Source organism: Sinocyclocheilus grahami, unplaced genomic scaffold (assembly GCF_001515645.1).
Source record: "Sinocyclocheilus grahami isolate Dianchi unplaced genomic scaffold, SAMN03320097.WGS_v1.1 scaffold123.1, whole genome shotgun sequence".
Lineage (NCBI taxonomy): Eukaryota > Metazoa > Chordata > Actinopteri > Cypriniformes > Cyprinidae > Sinocyclocheilus > Sinocyclocheilus grahami.
In genome coordinates, this window is record NW_015505302.1 from 1,519,206 (window position 1) to 1,545,790 (window position 26,585).

The 26,585-nt window shown below is 39.0% G+C and overlaps 1 protein-coding gene across 1 annotated transcript in view; it reads left to right on the forward strand.

The window, feature by feature from the left end:
- prkceb (protein kinase C, epsilon b) overlaps positions 1 to 26,585 on the forward strand; it is a gene marked incomplete at its 3' end in the record, with an annotated part of 64,032 nt that overhangs the window by 4,371 nt on the left and 33,076 nt on the right. Inside the window, exon 2 of the mRNA XM_016278618.1 lies at positions 15,448 to 15,511. Within this exon, the coding sequence (XP_016134104.1) occupies positions 15,448 to 15,511 (64 nt within the window). The remainder of the gene's footprint in view (positions 1 to 15,447; positions 15,512 to 26,585) is intronic.

A 26,585-nucleotide genomic window follows, 5' to 3' on the forward strand; every position in this document is an offset into this window, starting at 1 on the left:
CCCCCCCCCATTATTAAAGACAGAGAGCTTTATAAGTTCTCCTGTGTTGGTAATCTGGGCATCCTGATCTGATCAGTTTACACAAGTACAAGGGTTTGCATAAATACAGAGATGTTGCCTGAAATACGAGTTGAAATTTGAACATGAATATAAGCAGACGCATGCATAGATACAGTATGAACAGAAATCGAAAACAAGGAGATTAATATCTTCATATGGTCCATTTCGATGGTAACAGCACTCTAATTCTTATTAAAGCTGCATTGAGCTCTGTTGCTTTCTGCTGTCTACACATGCAGCATCCTATGCTCAAGTCAAATCTTCTAACATAAGTATTTTTTGAGGAACCCATTAATTTACCTCCATAAATATTCTCAGTTATCCTCAATTTATATAGTTTGTTGACAGATGAAATGTTGAGGACTTCTTAGGTAGACCTCACAAAGTAAATACTGCTTGCAGTTGTTAATGACAGTGCAAACAAGTAACCATGAGCTGGTAACACCAGTCCTAAGATGAAACTTACAATGCTTGAGGCTTACATGAGCGCTAATTTACAGCTTACACAGTACTAAAACATCAGACATTTGTAACATTGAAGGTACTTCAAAAATACCACTTGTAAAAAAAAAACAAAAACATTTGTTATATATAACATAACATATGTATAAATGTTATATATAATATAATATAATATATAATGGCTAAATGAAATGGCTGATCTATTGAATTACATAACTGAGCTTATGTTTAGCATGATTTAATTAAGTCCCTAGACATATGTGATTTTGACATTTGTGCTCATTTGCATTGAATAAGAGGAAACATCACATGATTAAATTATTTCTTAGCATCTCTTCAGCAAAAAAAATAATAAAAATAGCACTTCCCTGTGTGCGGTGCAATATGTCATCTTTGACTTCCAAAAATAATTATTTACTTACATTTATTTATTTAAAAATAAATAAATAATTATATAAACAATGTCAAATTTTCTTGCCTTAGTATTTATTTATCATCCTTAATTAATTTTTGTTATAATTTGCAAAAATGATAATATATTCAAATATATTATTTATTATATTTCAAGATTATTTAGGCACTTACTTTAACTCCTATTATACTTTAAATTTGAGATTGTGGACAGTACTACAAATATTGTTAGCTTTTATAACACATTTCTTGTGATGTTCCTAAAGTTACTTTGGATAAAAGCATCTACTAAATGACTAACTAAATGTAAATGTATATATTATGGTAATTGTATTTATTACCAGTAACAGTTACATGAGGCAAAATAAGTTTTAAGCACAAACCTGTATTAAGGTAAAACTGAAATGTTCAGCTTTTTTACAACTGCTTATTAGATCAATAAATTCTAATGTTGTATTATATGATTACAGATGACTTTAGTAAGGGTTTGCAGTCTAGGAGTTTTGCTTTAAAAGCAAATGATGAAAGAAGTGGCGGACAGTAGTATACTCCCGGTGGCCCCGGAGGAAACAGGGGCCGGGGTACTGTCGGGCTGGAGCTAAAAATACCAGCGGTGCGTTTGAGTCACACGGTAGCCTGGGCTTCCTGTTTTCACTCTCCCATGTTTACTTCCCAGAGAGATAGAGGGGGACAGAGAGGAGGCGGTGGGGTGAGACTGGGGGACCTGATGCCTTCACTGATATCCAGAAACACATGCTCACTTACCGATTTTGATTCCCACAGAATAGGGAATGTGTGGCTGAAGGCATGACGGCATTGTAAGTAACAAACATTGCAGTAAAAACATAGCCACTGTTAAGGATACCATCTATTTTGATAACTTGCTAACCATAAACCTTAAGCCCAAATTATACTTAAGTTTGAATGTGAACGCTTAGCGTGTCTGTATAGACGAATGCGAACATTCAAAGTATCCTCCATTTGATAGCTTATGCAAACACAGGTGATCGACCCACGCGCACTAAAAGTTTTATTCTTGTCCAGTCTGCTCTATTTCTCTCCAGAAGTTATGAGTGATAAAACTGTCTTTGTAAACGCTTAAACTTGTGTGTTGTGTGTATCTCTTAACCTCCTCGCACATGTACTAGTCATTGCTGGCATCTATTTGTTGCAGTGTCTCCAGTAGTGTGATGCTGTTGTTGTTGTTCTGTTTCTTCAGTTTCAAGGCAGACTGTACAGTACGCACATATGCTGAGGATGAAAATTACATCATGCGAACTATAGATTTACCCTAGCATACGGTAAACGGATTACATAATCAGATTCCAAAAAATTAAGTATGCGTAATTACATTATATTACATTTTAAAATGCTTATAATCAGATTACAGTTACTTTTTATGGATAACATGATTACATATTATTCACACAATGGTAGCAAATTAATCATAATTTATTGATTTTCCCTAATTCTTCTTTTTTCTCTCTTTTAAAGTTTCCTTTCTAAAAATCCTACTATATCATACCATTTAGCTTTGAAAACTTTGTTAAAATTATAATATTGGTTAATATTTCAATAATTGAACAAGACATTTGCTTGTTCACAGTTGTCTGATGTTTGATTAAGTCTTTAATTGATTTTTCCATACTTTTCTGCCATATGTACATAAACTGACAGTCACCACTGATAAGCTACTACTAAATATTGTAGAAACTTAATTTTCTATAAAGTTGCTTTGCAACGATTTCTATCGTAAAAAGCACTATACAAATAAACTTGAATTGAAAAAAACATGTTGGTTAATGGTCACATAGACATGCAGGTAAACAAATTAAATATTTCTATATTAAGTGTTCAAATGTTTTATTTTGGTTTTATTTAAAAATAATTGATTTTATTTTATATTTTTATGATTGAATTAATTTATTGATTTTTTTTAATCAACTCAAACCCACTGCAGTTCTTACATTAAACCCAGTTTTAGAAACCCTGGAATAATGTAATGTTTAATGCATTTTAGTATGTTGACATCAAATAATTAAACATATTTTTTTTCTCTTTGCTTTTTTATATCGGTGTGGTACATTTAGTGGTAAGTTTGAAAGGAAGTTAGGTAAAAAGTATTCTAAAAAGTAGTCAGACAAAAAATCATCCCTATCATGGTGAAGTTCTTTTCTGTTCTTCGCTTTGGGGTAAAAAGAAATTTGAAATACCTGAGCAGTGGTTTACTGCTGAGCACTTTCCTCTCAATAACAAAATAAATGCCAAGTTCTGTCATGAAACTCTAGATGGCACAGGCTGATAGGTTGTCAAAACTGATGATATTCACAGAATTAAACTGCTTGGCACAAGCTGATTGGTTCATGTTGCATACGCAGCCAATGAGCTTGCTGCTTTACATTTAAATGGCTGGTTGGCATTCACTAGAGCATTTCGTAGTGCGCTTTCAGAGTTCCTCTGAAACCCTTCCCCAGCTCCACCTGTATAGATCTGCAACAGGTTATTTTATATATGCTACTTGTGCATCAGCAGTATGTCTTAAATACTCACAGCACCATATCGGCATATGTATTGACAGTAGCACGTTCCTGTACTTGCTTTGCAGCAGCAATTCAACCACGTACAGTAGCAGTTCTATTCCTTCAAGACCAAATACATTAACATTGTCATACCATTACCATGCTAAAATCTTCAGAGAGTTGTCATGATAGAAATACAGTTAAGTTATGCTGTGATTACTACCTGCCAAGTGACAGAAACCTCTTACACCTCTAAATAGGTACTCAATTGTCGATTCTGAGACAGACAGCACAGCTGCAACCCTGGGAGGTGATAAGAGGGAGGAACAAGTTCACATTCCGTAAATAACAAAACTTTAAAAAGTCCCCACAGACTGAAAAGAAGGAAAAACGGAATGCTTAAGAGAAGTGCTTTTGTTAATGTGTGTATACTAAGTCAATTTCTAAGGGCAGCATCTAATTGAAACAGATGAATGAGAGGTGGTAGGTCATATAGTGGTCTCAAAAGCATGACTCGAGTTTACACTCATTTGATGTCTGACTTTGTCTGCTCTTTAAGTAAGTTCACGTTAATGTAATAGTGTCTTGAAGGGATGCGGTGCAAGAATGGCCATTGATGCTTGACGCTCTTTCAGCAGTCAAAGTGTACTGTTTGAACAGTAATGAAGAGTCACAAGAGAGATGGGGAGACAGAATGCATGCCAGGAATGCTTTTAAGTGTAGGTCTCTGATTTGAAATAGTGCTGTCACCACTTGAAATATCAGCTAATGCACATACCAAAGCTTGTAAAGACAAGCACACACTGGCACACAAACCTTGTACAACAATAAACATTCTTGTGTAGAAAATAGTCTGTTGTGGATAGGTAAATGATGTTTATGGGTGAATCTCACGAAAAAATCTAGGCCATATTTAACACCAAAATATTAATATATTTTTTTTACATCTTTAACATTTTTTGTACAAAAAACAAACATTTTAATGAGTAAATTAAACACAACTACATATACTAGCATTATAATAGTAATTTTATTTTTAATTTTATAATAATTATATTAAAAAAATTATGTTCAATAATATGTTTGTGTGTATGCAATATGGTAATGAGGTATTACAATTCTGAAAAGGCATAGTTCACCCAAAAATAAAATTTTGCTGAAAATATATTCACCCTGATGTCATCCAAGATGTAGATGAGATTGTTTGTTCATGGGAGCAAATTTGGAGAATCTTCTGCAGTGAATGGGTGCCGTCAGAATGAGAGTCCAAACAGCTGATAAAAACATCACAATAATCCACAAGTAATCCGCTCGACTCAGTCCATCAGTTAACATCTTGTGAAGTGAAAAGCTGAGTGTTTGTTAGAAACAAATCCATCATTAAGGCATTTTAACATTAAACTGTAATTTCTGGCCAAAATACGAGTCCATAATCCATAATAATGCTTCCTCCAATGAAAAAAGGACTGCTGTCCTCTCACATCAAAATCCACTGGCATATTTGTTTAGAACTGTTTTGGACTGTTTTTCGCTTGTAAACGGTGATTTATCTGTGCATATTTCTCTCCTGATTCAAACAAGATGACATTTTCAATGGAGGCATTATTGTAGATAAAGGGCTCATATTTTAGCCAGATTAAAAACATCTTAATGATGGATTTGTTTCTTATAAACACGCAGCTTTTCACTTCAAGACATTAACTGATGGACTGGAGTGGTGTGGATTTATTGTGGATTATTTTGATGTTTTTATGAGTTATTTGGACTCTCATTCTGACAGCAGCCATTCACTGCAGAGGATCCATTGGTAATGTAATGCTAAATTTCTCTCAGTCTGTTCCGGAACAAACTCATCTACATCTTGGATGGCATGACATTTTCAACAAAGTTTCATTTCTGGCTGAACTATTCTTTAAAAAAAATGCCATGATGCAAATTATCTAATTGTCATGCCCCTGGACTCTATCTGTGTGTTTTTCCCTCTCCATGTGCTCCATGACCCAATTTTCCCTCATGTTCAATTATGATTATTTGTTCCAGGTGTTCCCAGTTAATTTCCTTGATTAGTCCCATTACTTTAGCCCTGTGTTTTACTAAGTCTGGCGTCTGGTATTGAATGTTCATTTTACCCCGCTACTTGTGTGTTCCTGGTTCCCTTGGATGTTAATTAAAGTCAGTTTGTTAGAAGTCTACTCCACGTCTCCTCGTTCCTCGCTTCGTGCTCCTACACAGTAGCGATCATGACAGAATACCAGAACCAATGTCTTCACTCCGTTTTTGTTTCCGCGTTTCACCCAGTGTTTTTTGTTTCTGTTGTGTCCATGGATCCCCTCACCCGCCCTGAATACCTCCTCCTCCTGCTGGAGCAGGGGGAAAGATCACTCGAGGGCCACACCAGACTGTTCCTGGTCCTCGCCAACCTCTCCAGCTACCCGGACGACGCACTCTGTGCGTTCTATGATGCCAGTTTAAACTCCGTGTACAGAGCGCCGTCGTCCGAGGAAAGCCCTCGAGCGAATTTCGCCGCATTTGTGGAGTAGACAATTCACTTTACGTCTGTCCCGAGGGGGATCTCGCCAGTGCCACCCCGGACCCAGTGCCCAGCCCACCATCTCCCCGCTGCGCGGAGCGCATGCCCGAGCCCACCGCTGACGAAGAGTCCGAGCTCACCGCGGCCGACAAGCCGTTGCCGCATGGAGCGACAGAGCAACGGATCGCCGTGGAGCCGGAGCAGCAAGTGACGTCAGTCAAGGTGCGAGAGCCGGCAACAGAGCCCGCCACGAGTTAGAATGCCGCGGACAGAGAGAGCGCAGAGTGGAGCTCTGAGGGTGAGGGTGAGCTGATTATACATCTGGGACTGCTGGATTTTTGAGGCGGACCTTAAAGACTGGGAAACAGAGCTGGAGGCCGACTTGCCCCCTCTCCTCTCTCCTTCGTCCCCGCTGGTCCCATCCAGCCCTGAGTGGGCTCCCGTTTCCCAGTCCAGCACAGAGAGGGCCCCAGTACCCGAGTTTAGCCCAGAGAGGGCTCCAGCCCACGAGTTTAGCCCAGAGAGGGCTCCAGTTCCTGAGTTTACCCCCGAGAAAGTTTCTGTTCCCATGTCTAGCCCAGAGAATGTTCCTGTTCCTATGTCTAGCCCAGAGAAAGTTCCTGTTCCCATATCTAGCCCAGAGAAGGCTCCTGTTCCCACGTCCAGCCCTGAGAGGGCTCCTGGTCCCCGAAGGCCGGAGGCTCACAAATAGCCGCCCACCCACCCGCTCCTGCCTCCTCCACCGCTGTCGTCTGGCAGCCCCTCTGCTAGCCCTCAGCCCACCATCAGCATGGTGCGAGCTTCGCGGGACTGCCATCTTCCAGGACTCCGCCTCGGCCCGTGGACCTGTCGGCTCCACCATGGCTCCTAGCTCCCTCATCTCCGCCGTGGCTAGGCAGTCCACTCGCTCCGCTGTGCTCCCTTGTCCCTCCGGCTCCGCCTTGGTCTGGTATCAACCATCCTGCGCCTCGGGACTCCACTCCTCTGGCTGCACCTTTTCCCTTCGTCCCTCCGGCTCCGTCAGGCTCCTTCATGCCTTCAGCTCCTCCTCAGTCCTCTGTCGCTCTGGCTCCACTGCGGCCATTCGGATCCACGCCTCCGTGTCAGTCGCCAGCGCCATCTCCTCTGCCTTGGCCCTCCGGATCCTCCCTGTCGCCCTGGCTCATCGGCTCTCCGTCTCGGGCTCCTCCGCCATTGGTCGGCTCCCAGGAGTCATCGACCATTCCTCCTCCATGGCTCCTCCCTCCGTCAGCTCCACCGTGGGCTGCCATCATGGATGTGGCCTGGGTCCTTCCTGTCGCCTCCCTGGCTCCTCCCTCCATCGTCACCTCCCTGGAATATATCTGCCAGCCCCCTCCCGGGTGTCCGTCCACCTCCTGAGCCTCCTCCCAAGTTCCCACCCGTGCTCCCCCCTCTGTATATATCACGCCCCTGGACTCTATCTGTGTATTTTTCCCTCTCCATGTGCTCCATGACCCAGTTTTCCCTCATGTTCAATTATGATAATTTGTTCCAGGTGTTCCCAGTTAATTTCCTTGATTAGTCCCATTACTTTAGCCCTGTGTTTTCCTAAGTCTAGCGTCTGGTATTGAATGTTCGTCTTACCCCGCTACGTGTGTGTTCCTGGTTCCCTTGGATGTTAACCTTTTCACTGGTGAGTTTAAAATATTCTAGCAGTCCCCCCAAAGTGAGTTTTATTAAGGCGATTTATTAAGATTATTTTAGAACGTTTCCCCTTACTGTTTCCATGGCGACTCGTCATGCTTGTCACGTGACACACCGCAGCCACAATAATACTGTATGACAGATGGATCGCTTTTATTTTGCTTTTTATTTTTTATTTAAAATATTCACAAACTTGCATACCATGTCATGAACAATCTGATGTTCCGATTCACAAATATGTGTAAATGAGTGTGTTTTGTCGTTTAAAAACCTTTCTAAATGATCTTGATCGTGATCTGTAATGTGAGCTGGGCGCCGCCATGTTTGTTCACGCTGCAGTTCAGAGAGTCCTGTCAGTCGGATTTGCAGCACTCAAATTCATCAGTTTCTCCCGAAATACAAGTAATAAGTGGCCGGTGAACTGGGTGAAGAATAGAGTGAACTTTATAGTTACTTACACTATGTGTATCTGATATGAATAAAACACATCGGCAAATTAAATTTGAATGTTATTGTTGCTTCCATAGACATATGTGTGTATTTTACAAACTCTAAATGTATTGTTTTACTAGTACTTTTGTGCATTTAAATGTCTGAAACCTAAAATAAACATTATGTGGTTAAAATAACTGCATAGTTGTGATAATATGACAAGCGCAGTGCACTTCTCTCTCTGGCTCAGCGCCAGCTAAAGCGTGAAAGCACAGTTTGAATTTGGCAGTTATGTGACCAAAGTCACTGAACGTTCTAAATCCCATATGTGGGACCATACCGCTCAAAGGGTTAATTAAAGTCAGTTTGTTAGAAGTCTACTCCACGTCTCCTCGTTCCTCGCTCCATGCTCCTACATAGTAGCGATCGTGACACTAATCTAGTCTTTAGAAATTCTTATTATTCTCATTAAAAAAAATCATCTTTTGATTTACGAGGAAAAATATGATCCATCCTTGACCATTCATTCTGTCAACAAAGGTTGAGTTAGAATAGTTTTCGAGAGTGCGTATAAAACTGTGAAAGTATATGAGTATGTATTAACATTATTTCAGACATTTAACCAAAAACTCATTTAAAAAATACATTGACTTCAGGATGATGGAAACAGAAGTTTTAAAATGCTAACTCATTTCCAGATTTTGGCCTACAAATCTACGTCATAGTATTAATATAATATTTAAAAAAATGTATATTAGTTATTTTTCGCTTGCAAAAAAAAATTATGTTCGAATTCTTGGTTAACTTTGAAGGGTTGTCAATGGATTGACATTTTGTGCTATTTATTATTTTCTTTTGTGCATTATTTAATTATTTTATTTTCTACAGTCTGCAGGCAGCATGCATACAGTCAACGGCACACCATGCGGTTTATCTCAGTGGGCAGGAATGGCACAACTGCAACTGAACAATCTTTGTGGGCACCTGTACAAATTTCAGTGTCCATCTGTTAGCTGTAGTGCACAGCTTTGTGGATGACCCAGTGGAAATAAACAATTCTCAAAGCTCATTAGCAAATATGAGGATTTTTGAAAGTGGTACAGGAAGCAACCCAACAACACAGCACTTATGCTGCCTTCACATCCTCTTGGGAAGATCTCACTTTTGTGATGTGCTTTCAAGCGATTTTGGTTGGAATAAAATGAATATGTTGGTCAATGACGTATTCACTTATTGGCAAAGACAGGAAGCTTTTGTAACCCTAATGCAACAAAATGATGTGCATTAGGTGTTTAATCAATGCGTTATGTTTTGGGTGTTTTATCATTTCCGTGCTGCTACACACAAGTATATGGGAAATGTTAGTAGTTTTGTCTCCTGTCTTTTCATTAACCTGCTAAATATGAACATATGTATGCAAGCTTTTTAGATCTTCGTAATTAACAGAACATATTTACATTTATTCCCTGAGCAGACCAACTTGGAAAGTCAGGAGTCTCAGGGCTCAAAAGATAGTGTGGTGGCGTTCATCTCGTAATTACGATTATTCATGACTTGACAGCATTAAACCTGTTTATTACCCAATAGAAACACAAATATTTCAGCCGTCGTTATGATCGATGCTAAAGGCCCTGAAACAAACACTGTGGACATTTAGTTGCTGCGTAAATACATTTCGTATTTAGAGACTTGGAAATGAAAATATTTAGTTATCTCAGAGACATTATTTCTCTTTGTCCAGGTCTAGTCTCAATTAGCTTGAGAGATCTGGTGTGCGTCACCCCTCACATGAACACACACTCCGTGAGCGGCTAAACACACTGTCATCTGAGAGATAAAACACAACATAGCTCTGCGTTCTGCCTGAACAGCTGTCCTTGCTCACCTGCTCTTTCTTTCTCTCTTTTCATCTTTCCTTTTCTTATACCAGTTCTTTCCTCATGTCACGTCTACACAACAGTGATAGATTCAGAGTTTGTTCATTTGCAAAAATAAATATCCTAATAGTGCTCCCTGTCAGTCATTGGTCAGCAAAATAGATAGTCCTGCCCCGAAACCGTTGAGTCAATAGTGCTGTATTATACATATAAAGTTTTTTTAATGTAGGAAAAAATATACTTAGTCTTTAAGTGTGATATTTTTGAATATGAAGGCTTGTAGAGCTGGAGAGAATAGATCAGGTTAGGTACACGGTCAGAGGTTGCGTGTCTAGGGGTTGAGGCCAAAGTGAGCATTCCTCCAGCTGTCTCTTTATCAATGATTGATAGAGATGAAATAAACATCCTCTTTTTTTTTTTAGTTTGTCCATTATCAGCTCACATGTACAAACACACAAACAGAGTACTGTAATCTTGAAAAAGTATATTTCTAAAAAAAAAACTGTACCTGCAGGCAATATATTTTAATTAAATAAAAGGCCACTAAAGTTTACTTTAAGAGAGTTGACTTTCATGACTGTTTCTTTAGTACACTAAATGTACTTTGTAATAATGTCAAAAGATTTAAGTAAATTTCCTTATGATTTAATAACCTTCTCATGTTTTAAAGAAGTACACTTACTTTGAAGTGTTGACTAACATTATAAAGCGCATATAAAGTACTTGATTATACTTTTAGTTGTAGTGTGATAATCAATATTACATAGCTTATGTACCAACTTGCAACTTTATCATTCCAAATGAGTAATTACAAATACATTTAAATACATTACATGACAAGTTATAAATTTAATATATATATAAATACATGTTAAGAAATTACATTTAAATTTAGTCTATATAAATGTTTGTCAGTACATTCAGCAGGACATTTAAATCATATTTCAAAGACAATGGAAGTAAATATCAAATTACATATACATATATATGCCTACATATACATATATATATCTGCATTTAAAATGAATGTAAACTATGATATATTTTCATTTAAATTCAGAAAACATGCAATTAAGTGTCCAATTGCTCTTTCTGTGTTTCCTGAAACCTTTAATCTCTAATTGTTCCATTTGATGCTTCATATTTTTACCCCAGAGGAAAATGTTATTGCTCAAATGTTAAACTGTCTGTCTCTGCTAAAATTCCTTAAACAAAATGAAATGAGGCATATGTCAGTATAGCGCTGCATAATGCATACATAAACTATTAAATAAAAAATTGATAGTATAAATCATAGTTGAATCATTTGGTTTTGGAAGGCTCTGATATGAAATGTTTGAGTTCATATTGAGATCTCTTAACTTTTGATTGCAGACTTTGGTATCTTGGCAAATCTGAACACAATTTGTTGAGATCGCTTCTGAAACTCTAGACATTACTGGGGTCATTTCAGAGGAAGAGAAACAGGTGTTAGAATATTAGAAGTGGGATAAAACAAAACAGGTATCCAGTCAAAACTAAGCAGGGAAATAATTGAACATTATTTCATAGGTTCACTCTGAATTTTTTTTTTTTTTTAAGTTTTTTTAAGCTTTAACATAAATGATGGAAACCTTTCATTGCACAAAAGGTTCTATAGAAGAAAAAGGTTCTTTAGATTATTAACATGTTCTTCACACTATGAAAAAAAATAATCTTTTAAGAACTGTTCACAAAAGGGCCCACAAAAATGGTTATGCTAAAAACACCCTTTTGGGACCTTTATTTTTTAGACTGTATATTACCTTAAGTTTGATTAAAAGAAAATAAGTATTAAAGCTTTGCTCATAATATCTGTTTATCTGATCACTTATAGATCTCCTGGATATCAAATTGCCCATGCTTGCTTCTTATTTATGAGCAAGCTTGTAATTCCTTGACCTGCAGACATCCCATTTACTCAGACTGATCTAAATGCAAATATTTACTTCCCCACCCTTGCGTACATGTATGCACATAGACACAAATGTGCAAAAACGTCCACACATTATTTCCAGACTTAAACATTCACTCACTCCCTTTTTTTGCTACAGCTAGCTGCTATATTTGGTGTGTTGTCGCACCTGCAAGAGCGAGAGCATTCAGAGATCAGCTTCAGCATGACATCACAGGAAGTGGGAGGAAGGGAGAAGGTCACAAGGTCATTTGGGATAACAAACATGTCACTATAGCACGTATTCGACAGCAGATCCGTAACGCAGCATAACGACTCGTCTCTCCCACAGGCCCGCAGCGGGAAACACTTAATTTCATCTTCTTCTATAGTCTAGAAAAGACACATCTGTGTTCTCAGTGCCGGTGTCTGTTCAAATGTTTTGTATTAAATGTATTCAAATAGAGCAGTCGGAGAGCCCAGACCATTAAACCAGTGCATGAATGTTCTGGAAAGTCTCCAGTGTGGATTTTATAAAATAATTCATTCATCATCCATCATACTGGGAGTGAAGAAACCCCACAGCAGCCCCAGGGCTTACAAAGACACACTATGCTTGAAAATTTTAAGTTTGATTTGAATATTCATCAGTTCTGCAAACAGCTTTGGGTGGTTGATATGAAATACTTTTGGGAAACTGAAATGACCTGCGACGTGACCTTTATATAATCCATTTAAAATTACTTTAAGCATTTTGATGATTTGTGTTTTATGCATGCAGTTTTTATGATCTCATATTAAATGAGAAACTTTGGAATTGAATGTTCATTCTTTTAATTCATTGATTCATTCATTTAGCTAACAGACACAAGTGACTTACAAATAGGGCTTGGTAATTTTGCAAAAAAAAAAAATTTATAAAATAAAAATGTGATTTATTTGTGATTTATTTAATTAATTAGTTAGCTAGCTAGTAAGTCGTTAGTTAGTTTGTTAGTCTGTTTGATATTGCATATAGATATATATATATATATATATAGATATACTGATTTTAGCAAATGGCTGCAATATAACAAAGAGTGAAAAATTTAAGGGGGTCTGAATACTTTCCGTACCCACTGTATATATAGATATATAGTTGTATATATCTTGATATTTGCTCTGCAATGGCTTTAAAGGGTGATTTTTTTTAACCCTTGCCAATCGGGGGAACCAAAATATGATTAAGTACTATAAGTAAATTACAGTACAATCTAGTTAAAGTAATCATGGCATATTTTCATTTATGTGCATCAATACAGTAGTGAAGTCATTAAAAGCAATATTTAGTCACACATTCTTCACTAAAATATTTTATTCTTATTCTTTATATTAAATTAAAAGAGTTTTTCAAAATGTTTTTGAGTGACTTTCACTCAAGGAGCAGGTGCTAAACTTGCTTTTAGGCACTTTATTGTCTTTAAGAAAGTCTGTGGCAAAATAAGACATTTATACTTTTTATTCGGCAAGGATGCATTAGATTTGTCAAAAATGACAGTATAATGTTGTATAATGTTACAAAAGATTTCTATTTCAAATAAATGCTGCTCTTTTGAACTTTTTATTCATCAAAGAATCCTTGGAAAAAATGGTTTTCACTAAAATATGAAGCAGCACAACTGGTTTCAACATTGCAAATCATCTTATTAGTATGATTTCTGAAGGATCATGTGACACTGAAGACTGGAGTAATGATGCTGAAAATTCAGCTTTGACATCACAGAAATAAATTGTACTTATTTTAAATTGTTAAAACAATTTACATTTTTATAGAATTTCACAATATTACTGTTTTTAGTGTATTTTGCTCAAATAAAGGCAGCCTTGATGAGAACAAGGGACTTCTTTCAAATACATTTAAAAAAGTTAACACCCCAAACTTTTGAATAATAATGTTCATGTATTCTGCTCACAAACGAACAGTTTTGTCTCATACAATCTGCTTTCCCTGAAAATGTATGGGGTTTCTAGTGAATATGTGATAATATCAGCTATTGCAATCAACTGAACCTTGGCACTGGCACTTTTGGTTTGGGAGCGTGAATTTTGCGTGTGAGTGCGCTTGCAAGCAGGTGTTTTTTTTTTTTTTTTTTGCATTGGTGCATCCTGTGTAAAACCTGTGTTGACTGCACTAGTATGATACGGCTCGCCTCTAACCCAACTCCCACACACATCCTCACTGTCTCTCTCTGTCTTTACTCTCATAGCATGTACAAATCTCTCCACTCATCCCCACATCCTCCCTCCATTTCCTGCTTTAATCTGGTTTTGATGGAACAGCCGTTATGCTGTCATTAGCTGCTGAGAGGAGAACTAGGCCTAATATCAGTCATTTCAGCCTCGGCACAAGCCTCACAGGGCTCATGTTTACATCGAGACTGTGATGTTTCCTCTGCTGGTGCCACATACTCAGCATTTATTCGGCTAATCTTGACCATGTGTGCTTGTTTATTTCCATTAAGATAAGTAAGGCTTTCACTGGTGGTGTGCAAACATAATGAAGGGTGAAATCACACACAAATGTAATCAATATAGTATGCACATGAATGTCTTTTTTAGGGGACAATAGCTTTGAATACACACACACACACACACACACACACACATATATATATATATATATACACACACACACACACACACACACACACACACACACATATACCGTATAGACACCATGTGACAGCTTGTGCTCTTTTATTTTTATTTGTTGTGTGAAAAAAAGCAACTTTGACATTTTGATAATATGTTCTTTGATAATATATTCTTATGTTCCACTGGAAAAAGTCAAATGGTTTTGAGGTTCACTTGAGGGTGGTAAAATGATGACTAAATCTTTAGAGAAAAAACATTTTTAGACAAAAACTTTACAAACAAATGGTCGCAATTATCATTATTATTTATAATGATTTTTATTTTATTTAATTTTTTCTGGCATTTGGCAAAATCCACATTGCTCAATGGGCATGTGAAATATTGTAACATTAATCAGATTATCTATCAGCATATATTAAACACCGACATGTTAGCCAAAACTAATGTTTCTCTTAATTATCTGTTTAGTAATAAACTACTAAAACATATTTATGTACAATTTGACATATATGCAAATGTATCAATTACTTTACAATTACGAGGAGTTTAGTCATTTATATGATGTGTAAACAAAAGTCATTTTCTTTTTAAAATTAGAAACGTTTTTTATTCTTATTTTAATTTTTTTTGCACTTTTGCTCTTTATTTTGAAATGTGTCATTCAAGTACTGCTAATATTGTTGTATTCTTTGTGATAAATTGCCTGTTTTTCCTTATTTGTAAGCTTTGAATAAGCTTCTGGCAAATGATTGTTAGAGAATTTAATGCATATTACTGTTTAAAAGAGTCACCTTTGCATAGAATGTGTTTACTGTAGAATGTATGCATTAACTTGACTTTTAAAAGATAGCATTAAGTGTATTAAGTACAGAGGCCAGTCAAAATTATTAAAGATGTTCTTTTGCTCTGTTGCTAAAACTCATTTTTGTATGATGGTCCTTGCAGATAGACTTGGAGCCAGAGGGAAAGGTTTATGTCATTATCAACTTGTCTGGATCATCCAGTGAAGGTAAGACATCCTTGTAAACTTTCTGTGATTGCATTACATGTCATTTAAAGACTGCATGAATCATGTCCCTGTGTAACCATCATACCCAATATAAGATTTCTCAGAAATACAGATACTGCCTGATACAGTAAATACACGGTTAATGTTTCATATAAAAAAGTATAAGTGAAGAGTGGTGTCTCATTCTCAGAATTTGTGCTCTGTATTTAACCCATCCAAGCACACACACACATACACCCGGAGCAGTGGGCAGCCATATTTCTGTGGCACCCGGGGAGCAGTTGGGGGTTCAGTGCCTTGCTCAAGGGTCTCACCTCAGTCGTGGTATTGAGGGTGGAAGAGAGTGCTGGTTATACACTCCCCCCACCTACAATTCCCGTCGGACCTGAGACTCAAACCCGCAACCTTCAGGTTACAATTCCAACTCTCTAACCATTAGGCCATGACTGCCCACATATAAGTGTTCAGTGATGGCACTGAATGTGGCATTAGGCCTTCGAGATACATTTATTTAAAATAAAATGAACACAACGAACACTTAAAGCTGAAAATACCATAGTTCTGCTACCACAGGCCACTGCTTGAAATGCAGACAGACTTATCAAGTCTGTGCAGCTGCTCTTTCTGGAGGTCATATGAAGAGCTGCAACTTACTGATCTTGATGTTGCCTCCAGTGTGGCTGTAAATAGAAAAAAAAAACTCTTGGCCTAATTCCACCCAGATAACCCCCAGATGTGCCTCTTTCATTGACACTCCCTATGGCCCAACTCCCATCAGACCCCTGCCTTTCCTGGATGCACATCAGAGATGGCCCAGTTCAGGAGCTCCTTCATCCTCTCGGCTCCATTCCTGCTCCTGGAGGCAGAACATATGATCGCTTGTCTCTCATGCTGGTCTAGATGCTGCATGTCAAACAACTTGTTTCTACACAGACCTTGTGTCTACACCATCAGTGGTGGAATGGCGCCATTTGCAAAATTGTTAGCCAGGAATTTCTCAAGGAGTATTTCCTCAAAGTGGCAAGCAATGGTCATATACTGGGATGGCATATGTTGGGTTTTTTTCTGTGATCCCCGAGATGAGATGCCACCAAGCATCTTAGCTTAGCCTGAGGAGCTGTAATAATAAATCTGGAGAGAACTATTTGTGAGCATTCCCATTCAATGGCAGTAGAGTTAAGGCTGCACTGTGCCTGCTCAAAATTCAGTGTCAAGCCGCAAGGCCGCATTAAAGCCAGACTAAATTATGCCTGCTCAGACCCACGTCCCCAGCTAACAGCGAATGTTCTCACAACTTTCACCAACATTTTTTAAAAAGTTATATAAATGTTAGTACAAAACCTTCTTAAAGTAACATTCTTATAACTTTATAGTTATAACTTTGACGTTCTTATAACATTCATATTTGACATACTTTCTCATAATGCTGAGAGAAAACGTTCTGAACTCAACATTCTCTGAATCTTATTTGTACTTATTACACGGCTCTGTGGAATACTTGATTCTGATTGGTCAGTTGCGACATTCCTAGGTATGTTATCCCTCGATAACCAGTGTTGGGGGTAACTCATTACAAGTAATGCGAGTTACGTAATCAGATTACTTTTTTCAAGTAACTAGTAAAGTAACGTATTACTTTTTTAGTTTACAAGAAAATATCTGAGTTACTTTTTTAAAAAAGTAATGCCAGTTACTTAGTTTCCCATTTATTGACTGACAGCTCTCCTGTCCCCATATTGGGAGAAATCGGGAGTGCAGAGGCGTTGTGTGCGCTGTGTGAACATGATGTAGTTCTAGACTAAATGTGAATGTGCATTAATTCATCCCACTCACAAAAAACTGATTTAGTATTCATCCAAATGAATTAAAAATAACACAAATGCATCTAATCTTTATGAAGAGAGTGCATCTGCGCACCTTTCGGATAACGCATCAAGAACCGGGTTGACTGGGTACTCGCTACCACCGGTACTTAAAAAAACCTGGTACCATAACGTTTTCAATTTTTTAGGACCGACTTGGTAAATGAAAGAGAATACTGACATTTTGGTACCATGACAACACTAGTTTGATCTTTGGTTGACAGAAAGGAGTGTTTCATTCCCCCCCACATGTAGAGTTCGAATATTCAAGCTGTTTATTGATTTAATGATACACGAATTAACAACAAACTACTGAAGATGACAAATAGACGTGTGCGATGGCGAGTGCATTTGTGAGGGGGTTGAGGTATAGGCCTACACTGTTTGAAAGAGCCCAGAAAGATGAAACTTACTAGTGTGCATATGTTGAGTACCTGTGTCCATGCACACTATCAAATGGAGTCTACATTGAAAGGCTAAGTGTTCAGCTGTACGCATATGCTAAGCTGAAGTATACTTTGGCCTTTTGCCAACTAGCTTAGCATAGCACTAACTGATCAACTCAAGCTGTTTTGATTAGTTAGAACAAGATATTACAACAATGAGTTATATTTTTGATCAGGCATTCTACGAGGGCACAGGAGCTTGTACAACGAAAACATTGTGACTGATTACTCACACTATAATATAATTAACTGTATCTAATTTAGATTTATTTTATTTTTTTGGAAAATATATATTTTTTCTTCATTTGACTAATGCATATTTGTGAAGTTATTCCAAAAAGGGCTAACAGGCCCATGCTAACCAGCTAAACCAGCCTGCAACAAAAAGAAACTTACTCATAGCTGGTCATTTAAGAAGGATGAACAAACTTTTTTACATTTTGGTGGAACTCGTTGTTAAGCCAAAAGTATGCTTTGCATTTTATGTGTTTGAGTACAGTTAAATGCATTAGATTTATTAGAGCTAAATGCAAATGCAACTCTGCATTAGCTGCAACCTTTCAGGAACATGCAAGTCAAAAAGTTAGCATTGTGTTTGTGTCACATTCTAACTCTGTTTCAGACTAATTTAATTGGCCACATATTCATTTCACTTTCAGTACTAGGAAACAGTCTATGTGACTCATGTTTCATTGCATTTAATCAACGTTTGCATCAGGAAGTGAATACGTAACATTTCCTTTGCATGAACGTTGGATGACTCATCAAAGAGTGGCAGAGAAGATGTGTTTATCAGCAGTTGCAGAAATGTAGATCATTTTTCTTAGTGTCTGATCTGATATTATAGATATTGATGATGAACCACAACAAATATTGAAGAAGAGACACAAAACATTCAGTACATTTTCCCGTTTCATCTGAATGTCATGGTTAATGGGCCTTTGAAATTTGTTTTGCAGATGCCATTTTGTGGTTTATTTTCCAGTGCAGTTTGCAAGTGTAAATCTGATCTGTGCATGCTGGTTCTGCTGATCAGATGGACAGGTGGCTTTGGCTGATTTTGGTAGGTTGACCATACAAGCCCTTTTTCCTGGACACGTACTGGCCAGGATTTCTATATTGCCAGGTTTTGGCTTTGTTTTACTGTTTTCATACTTGCTGAATGTAATGATCGAAAAGCAGTTCAACCAATAACTTGCAGGCATTGTATATAATCAATCGATCGTGGTGCGTGAGAAGGTGGGATCTACAGAGAACGGTGCAAATACACACACGTATTAGGTGTGTTCGACTTGAAACAGAGCTGCACAGACCGATTGTTGTATGACATCAAAGTGCCATGAGAATATAGAAATCCTGGCCAGGACATGTCTGAGAAAAAGGACAGGTATGGTCATCCTAGATTTTGAGCTTTGAGTCTGATAGTTTGGATTGTTGGAAATTGATCCCAGGGCATCCGTCATGCTTAGCAGTATCGAAGTGAACAAAAGGTCACACTGTGGGTCCAGTGCCAGGGTCTTTACAGTGTGACAGTAGAGGAACCTGGCACTCTGGCACTAACTTCAGAAAATCTACAGGCTGTAGATTTCACAAAAAATTTGTGATGACTAACAATTAGTGGCACGGACGACTGCCGCATAAAACATAATAAAACAACAACATAAATAGTCCAGGCCTGGTCCTCTCTCGTCCTTCACTGTCGTCGCTCCTCCTTTTATCCTTCCGGAGCTCCTCCGTGGGACTCGAGACCGGTGAGTGTCACAGGTGTCGCTCATTATCATTTACTCCACCGGCCTCACTCCGTTCCCGCAGCTCTTGGTAAATGTAAGATATTTTGAGAAATGTCTGTGTGCTTTTTTTTTTTGCCCATATGATGGAAGTTAATGGTAACCAGGGTTGCTGTGTAATAAAACTAGCCCAAACTAGCCTCAAAACTTAAAATATCTCACTTCCATTCCTCAAATACATATTTTACAGTCACTGAAAAAAATCACTATAAAGTAATCATAAAGACTTTCATAAAGGAGCTCTCATAAAGGAGCTTTTGCAGGAGCTCTAAGACTATCTACTAGCGCCCCTCCCTCACAAAACTTAACGTCTAGCACAGTTTTATCATTGGTAGAATATTGATTATTTCAGTCCAAGCATTTGAGTCAAATGCCATTTATGCAATACATCAAACCATGGCAAAGGTTTAAGCGTAGCCAAATTCTGTGTGAAAACTGCTAGCTTGGCAAGCCTGATGGTAACCAAAACTGTTTTGTTACCAACATGCTTGTTATCAACATTCTGAATATCTTCTTTTGTGTTCTAATCAGCCAAGTTTAAAACTTATGTTTTGTTGCAATGATTGTATCTTACTTGAGTAGCTGCAAATGTGATATGGCCGTATGCCTCCATGACCACTGCTCAAAACCACCGATAGTGCTTTGAGTGAACATCCTGCACACTGTTATCTGTGTTTAGCGTCACATTTGTTCTAATCCTCAAACACAAAGTTGTAAACTCTCAGATGAAAGTTGTCATGCATTCTTCATGCTATGGACATTAATTCAGAATTCAGAATTAGCTTTATTCGCCAGGTGTGCACAAACACACAAGGAATTTGTTGTGTTTTTTAAGGTGCTCCTGGTACATAGTTAAATGTACATACATCCTGGTACATACATACTGTACATACACATCTGACATGAGAACAGAAAAAAAAAACATTTAAATAGTAAGACTTAACAATAAATAATAATAATGTGTATTAATCTGGAACAGTAGATTTATTTACAGATTTGTGCATTTTTTACTCTATATACAGTTGTATAAATAAAGATATATGCGTATATATTTACATAATACTTGAGAAAGAGGCAATATTTTTTGAATTACAGAAATGAATTTCAGAACATGTAATGATTCATGTGTTAGCTGTTTAAGCTGGAGATGGCATGGGGGGAAAACTGTTTTTATGCCTAGATGTTCTAGTGCACAGAGATCTGTAACGTCTGTCTGCAAACAGGTTGTGTCCGGGGTGAGAGGGGTCTTTGATGATGTTACCTGCCCGTTTCTTCACTCTGGAGTTGTACAAGTCCTGAAGGCTGGGCAGGTGCACACCAATGATCTTTTCTGCTGTCCTAACAGTCCACTGCAGTCTTCTTATATCTGATTTGCTAGCTGACCCAAACCAGACAGTTATAGAAGTACACAGAACCAACTCAGTAACAGCTGAGTAAAACTGTGTCATCTGCGACTGTGGCAGGTTGAACTTTTTTAGTTGACGAAGGAAGTACAACCTCTGCTGGGCCTTTTTCACGATGGAGTCAATGTGATTATCCCACTTCAGGTCCTGTGAGATGGTGGTGCCCAGGAATCTGAATGACTCTACTGCAGCCACAGTGCTGTTCATGATGGTGAGTGGGGGGAGTGCTGGGGGTTTCTCCTAAAGTCCACTATCATCTCCACAGTTTTGAGCGTGTTCAGCTCCAGGTTGTTGTGACTGCACCAGACAGCGAGCTGCTCGACCTCTTGTCTGTAAGTAGACTTGTCGCCATCTTGGATGAGACCGATGACTGTGGTGTCATCTGCAAACTTCAGGAGTTTGACGGTGGGGTCTTTAGAGGTGCAATCATTTGTGTAGAGGGAGAAGAGCAGTGGGGAGAGAACGCAGCCCTGAGGAGCTCCAGTGCTGATGGTACGAGTGTTGGATGTGAGTTTTCCCATCCTCACTAGCTGCTGCCTGTCTGTCAGGAAGCTGGTGATCCACTGACAGATGGAGGTGGGCACGGAGAGCTGTGTCAGTTTATTCTGAAGGGTATCTGGGATGATGGTGTTGAAAGCGGAGCTAAAGTCCACAAACAAGATCCTTGCATAAGTCCCTGGTTTGTCCAGATGTTGGAGGATGTAGTGCAGTCCCATATTGACAGCATCATCCACAGACCTGTTTGCTTGGTAAGCAAACTGCAGGGGGTCCAGCAAGGGTCCAGTAATGTCCTTCAAGTAGGCCAACACCAGATGATGCCTTGAATTACACTATGCAGCTTGTTGAGAAGCAATCAGACATATGATCTTTGCCTGGTGGACCTTAAGTAAGGAACCCTGGAGACTTGAATATCATAGAGACTTGGAGGAGAATACTTTTTTAATTTGGCCAGTAGGCAACCACCTAGAAAACTCATAACAGCATAGCAACCACCTGTAGTACCATAGAAACCGCACTGTTCAGAATAGCTTATAACAATGCTCTGGCAACCACCCGAAACCCTCTACAATAAAAAATAAAGGTTTCAAAAGGGGGTTTGCGCAGCAGTTGAACAAACAATTTGGGTTCCACAAAGAACTTTTCAGTGAGCAGTTCTTAAACGAACCTTTTTTTTCTTAGTGCAAAGAGCATTTTAATAATCGGAAGAACCTTTTTTCCACCATAAAGAACCATTTGTGCACCGGTTCCATGGATGTAGAATAAAGACAAATATTCTTTATGGAACCATCAATGCCAATAAAGAACCTTTATTTTTAAGAGTGCAACATAATAGTGGTGACGAGCACAGAAAGTTGCACCACTCACATTTTATTAAAATGTAAAAATCTAGTTAATTAAACTTTATTTATATTATATTTATTTATTGACACATGACTGAACTGCTTATTAAGAGTGTTTTAAAACAGTCCTGGTTTCCCAGCACTGTGCGTTTTGTTTTCTTGAAACACAGGCTCTATTTTCATTGGAACTTCAATTGTGAGTAATGCGCCTACGGTTGTGATTGGAGATCTTTGTGTGACTCTCTAAGGGTCTTTATACGTCTTATTAAATGATTCGATGGAGACTTTTTGAAGCCAGATGCCAGCTGAAGAAATTACTTTGCCATTTTAGAAAACTTCACATGCTCTAGGACAACTGGAATGTGTCTTGAACAACTGTGTGCAGTGTTTGTGGGTGTTTTTGTCAAGCAAAGCAAGTGTGAACATGTAAAACCTCTCTCTTGGCACATTTTTGTTTTTCCGAAGTGACTTGTCATTGTCTAAATGCAAGTATATATGCATATCGACATGTTAGTGCTGTGGTTTTCAGTTTTTAGGTCGTGGCCCCATAATGGGTTACACGTCTGTTCTAATAAAATGCAGCTAACCCTTTAACCATACAGAGTTTGGAAAGAAATATAAGTAGACACATGCTACCGTTACATCGCTTGTATTCAGCAAGGGTGGATTAAATTGATCAAAAGTGAAAGTAAATATATTTCTAATGTTACAAAATATTTATATTTAAAATAAATGCTGTTATTTTGAACTTTATACACATCAAAGAATCCTGAACAAAACTGTATCATGGTTTCCACAAAAATATGAAGCAACTCAACTGTTTTCATCATTGAAAATAATAAGAAATGTTTTTTTGTTTTTTTGTGCAGCAAATCAGCATATTATAATGATTTCTGAAGGATCATGTGACACTGAAGACTGGAGTAATGATGCTGAAAATTCAGCTTTACATCACAGGAATAAATTACATTTTAAAATATATTCAAATAGAAAACAGGTATTTTAAATTGTAATAATATTTCACAATATTATGGTTTTACTATATTTTGATCAAATAAATGCTGTCTTGGTGAGAATAAGAGACAACTTTCAAAAACTTTAAAACATCTTACAAATTCCAAACTTTTGAATGGTAGTGTATAAGCGTTGAAAAAGGAGACGAAAATACTTTACATGTTTTGTTGATGACGTCATATATACAGTCCAATCAAACACTGTAGTGTTTTGCTGCAACTGTATTTGTCACTTGGTATAAAGCTAGCAAAATGAGTCAAATTTCAACATGTACCAGATGGGTAGTGTGCACTCATCTTTAAAAATGATTAACAAATCATTTACAAATGATAAACTGTGCAAGAGGAAAAATAATCATTATTATTATTATTTTTTTGTGATGTAGATTAGCTGTAGAGAGTATGAAGCCATCAAAATTCAACTCTCCATGTGTAGCCTTTGTCAAATTAATCATTTTGTATGCTGTGTGTGCAGTTAATTAACAGTATGCAGGTATATTAGCATTTTTAAGGGCACTTTTGCTTTTGTTTGTATAATAAAAGCTGTTGGTACTGTATTTTGTGGCCACTTGATGTGCAGTGTAAAATCTGGGTCCTGAAGCAACACTAGTTAAGATCCACAGTGTTAGCACTCGACTAACAGTTGTTCTTTGAGCCGCTGGCCTGGAGTCACCCGAGCACGACCACTGAGACTCGGAAGCTGATGAATCAATAACGACAGGAGGCAAAACAGTGAGCAAAACGTCTCAGGTTACGCATGTAACCATGGTTCCCTGAGAATAGGGAACGGGACCCTGCGAGAATAGGGAACGTGTTCAACGTGACCGGTGTCTGAAGCATGAATGAAAAAAGACAATGAACTTGACATTGGCAGGCGGCAGCCTATGACGTGAACAATAAAGCGACTGCGGGTATAAAAGAACACCTGCGGAATATGTCATCCACTTCTTTGTCTGAAGGAGACGCCGCCAGGAATGCCCGAAGCATGGCACAGAGACGCAGCGTCTCGTTCCCTATTCTCAGGTAACCATGGTTACGTGCGTAACCTGAGACATTCCCTTTCGAAAGGGAACTCCACGCTGCATCCTCTAGAGGGCGCTAGGGGAACGGAATTCCAACGCCGCCATGCTGAGGGATGAGAGCCCAGGTACTGGGTTCCCCAGGTCAAGACTCAAGGAACAACATCCCTGCCAGCGAAATGCTAGGCTTTACGGGCAGGCTCAAGCTCGCCAAACATCATAGACTAGCTCACCCACCAGAGTCTGGAACTCTAGAGTGGATGTCTCAACATGACGACTCTCTAGAACGAGAGGAGAACTGACTTCACTCAACACTAAAGACAGTTGGCGAGGCTCACAAAAAGAAGCCTACATACAAATAGTACTGTCTAAGCGGAGCTCTGGAGAGCGGAGGCTTCAGCAGAATGACCTAACAACACTCAATCCTAGTTTAGGAGCTCTTAAGAGTGGAGGTCTCAGCATAACAATTCTCTAAACTGAGAGAAGACCTAGCTACACTCAGCGCCAGAGGCAGTTAGTGAGGCTCAAAAGAAAGAGCCTACAACTCATAGTACTGCCTAAGTGGAGCTCTGGGGAGCAGAGGCTTCAGTAGGATGACTCTCTTAAATGAGAGGAAGCCTAACAACACTTGGCCCTAGTAGAGAAACTCTTAAGAGTGGAGGCCTCAGCATGACGACTCTCTAGAACGAGAGGAGACCGGACTACACTCCACGCTAGAGACAGTTAGCGAGGCTCACAAAAGAACCTACAAAGTAATGGTACTGCCTAAGCGGAGCTCTGGAGAGCAGAGGCTTCAGCAGAATGACTCTTTTAAACGAGAGGAAGCCTAACAACACTCAATCCTAGTTTAGGAGCTCTTAAGAGCGGAGGCTTCAGCAAGATGACTCTCTCAAACGAGAGGAGACCTGACTACACACAGCGCCAGAGGCAGTTAGTGAGGCTCAAAAAGAAAGAGCCTACAACTCATATTACTGCCTAAGCAGAGCTCTGGGGAGCGGAGGCTTCAGCAAGATGACTCTCTCAAACGAGAGGAGACCTGACTACACACAGCGCCAGAGGCAGTTAGTGAGGCTCAAAAAGAAAGAGCCTACAACTCATATTACTGCCTAAGCAGAGCTCTGGGGAGCGGAGGCTTCAGCAAGATGACTCTCTCAAACGAGAGGAGACCTGACTACACACAGCGCCAGAGGCAGTTAGTGAGGCTCAAAAAGAAAGAGCCTACAACTCATATTACTGCCTAAGCAGAGCTCTGGGGAGCGGAGGCTTCAGCAAGATGACTCTCTCAAACAAGAGCAAACCTAACAACGCTCAACCCTGGTAGGGGGGCTCTTAAGAGTGGAGGTGACCGGTGTCTGAGATTAGGTCTCAGCATAATGACTCTCTAAAACGAGAGGAGACCTAGCTACACTCAGCGCCAGAGGCAGTTAGTGAGGCTCAAAAGAAAGAGTCTACAACTCATATTACTGCCTAAGCAGAGCTCTGGGGAGCGGAGGCTTCAGCAAGATGACTCTCTCAAACGAGAGGAAACCTAACAACGCTCAACCCTGGTAGGGGGGCTCTTAAGAGCGGAGGCTTCAGCAAGATGACTCTCTTAAACGAGAGGAAACCTAACAACACTCAATCCTGGTAGGGGGGCTCTTAAGAGCGGAGGCTTCAGCAATCAAACGAGAGGAGACCTGACTACACTCAGCGCCAGAGGCAGTTAGTGAGGCTCAAAAAGAAAGAGCCTACAACTCATATGCCCAAGCGGACCTCTAGGGAGTGGAGGCTTCAGCAAGATGACTCTCTTAAACGAGAGGAAGCCTAACAACACTCAGCCCTAGTAGAGAAGCTCCTAAGAGTGGAGATCTCAGCATGACGACCCTCTAAAATGAGAGGAGACCTGACTACACTCAGCGCTAGAGACAGTTAGCGAGGCTCACAAAAGAACCTGCAAAGTAATGGTACTACCTAAGCGGAGCTCTGGAGAGCGGAGGCTTCAGCAGAATGACTCCCCTAAATGAGAGGAAGCCTAACAACACTCAGCCCTAATAGAGAAGCTCTAAAAAGGGGAGGTCTCAGCCTAACGACTCTCTAAAACGAGAGGAGACCTGACTACACTCAATGCCAGAGGCAGTTAGTGAGGCTTAAAAAGAAAGAGCCTACGAACACATAATACTGCCTAAGCAGAGCTCTGGAGAGCGGAGGCTTCAGCAGAATGACTC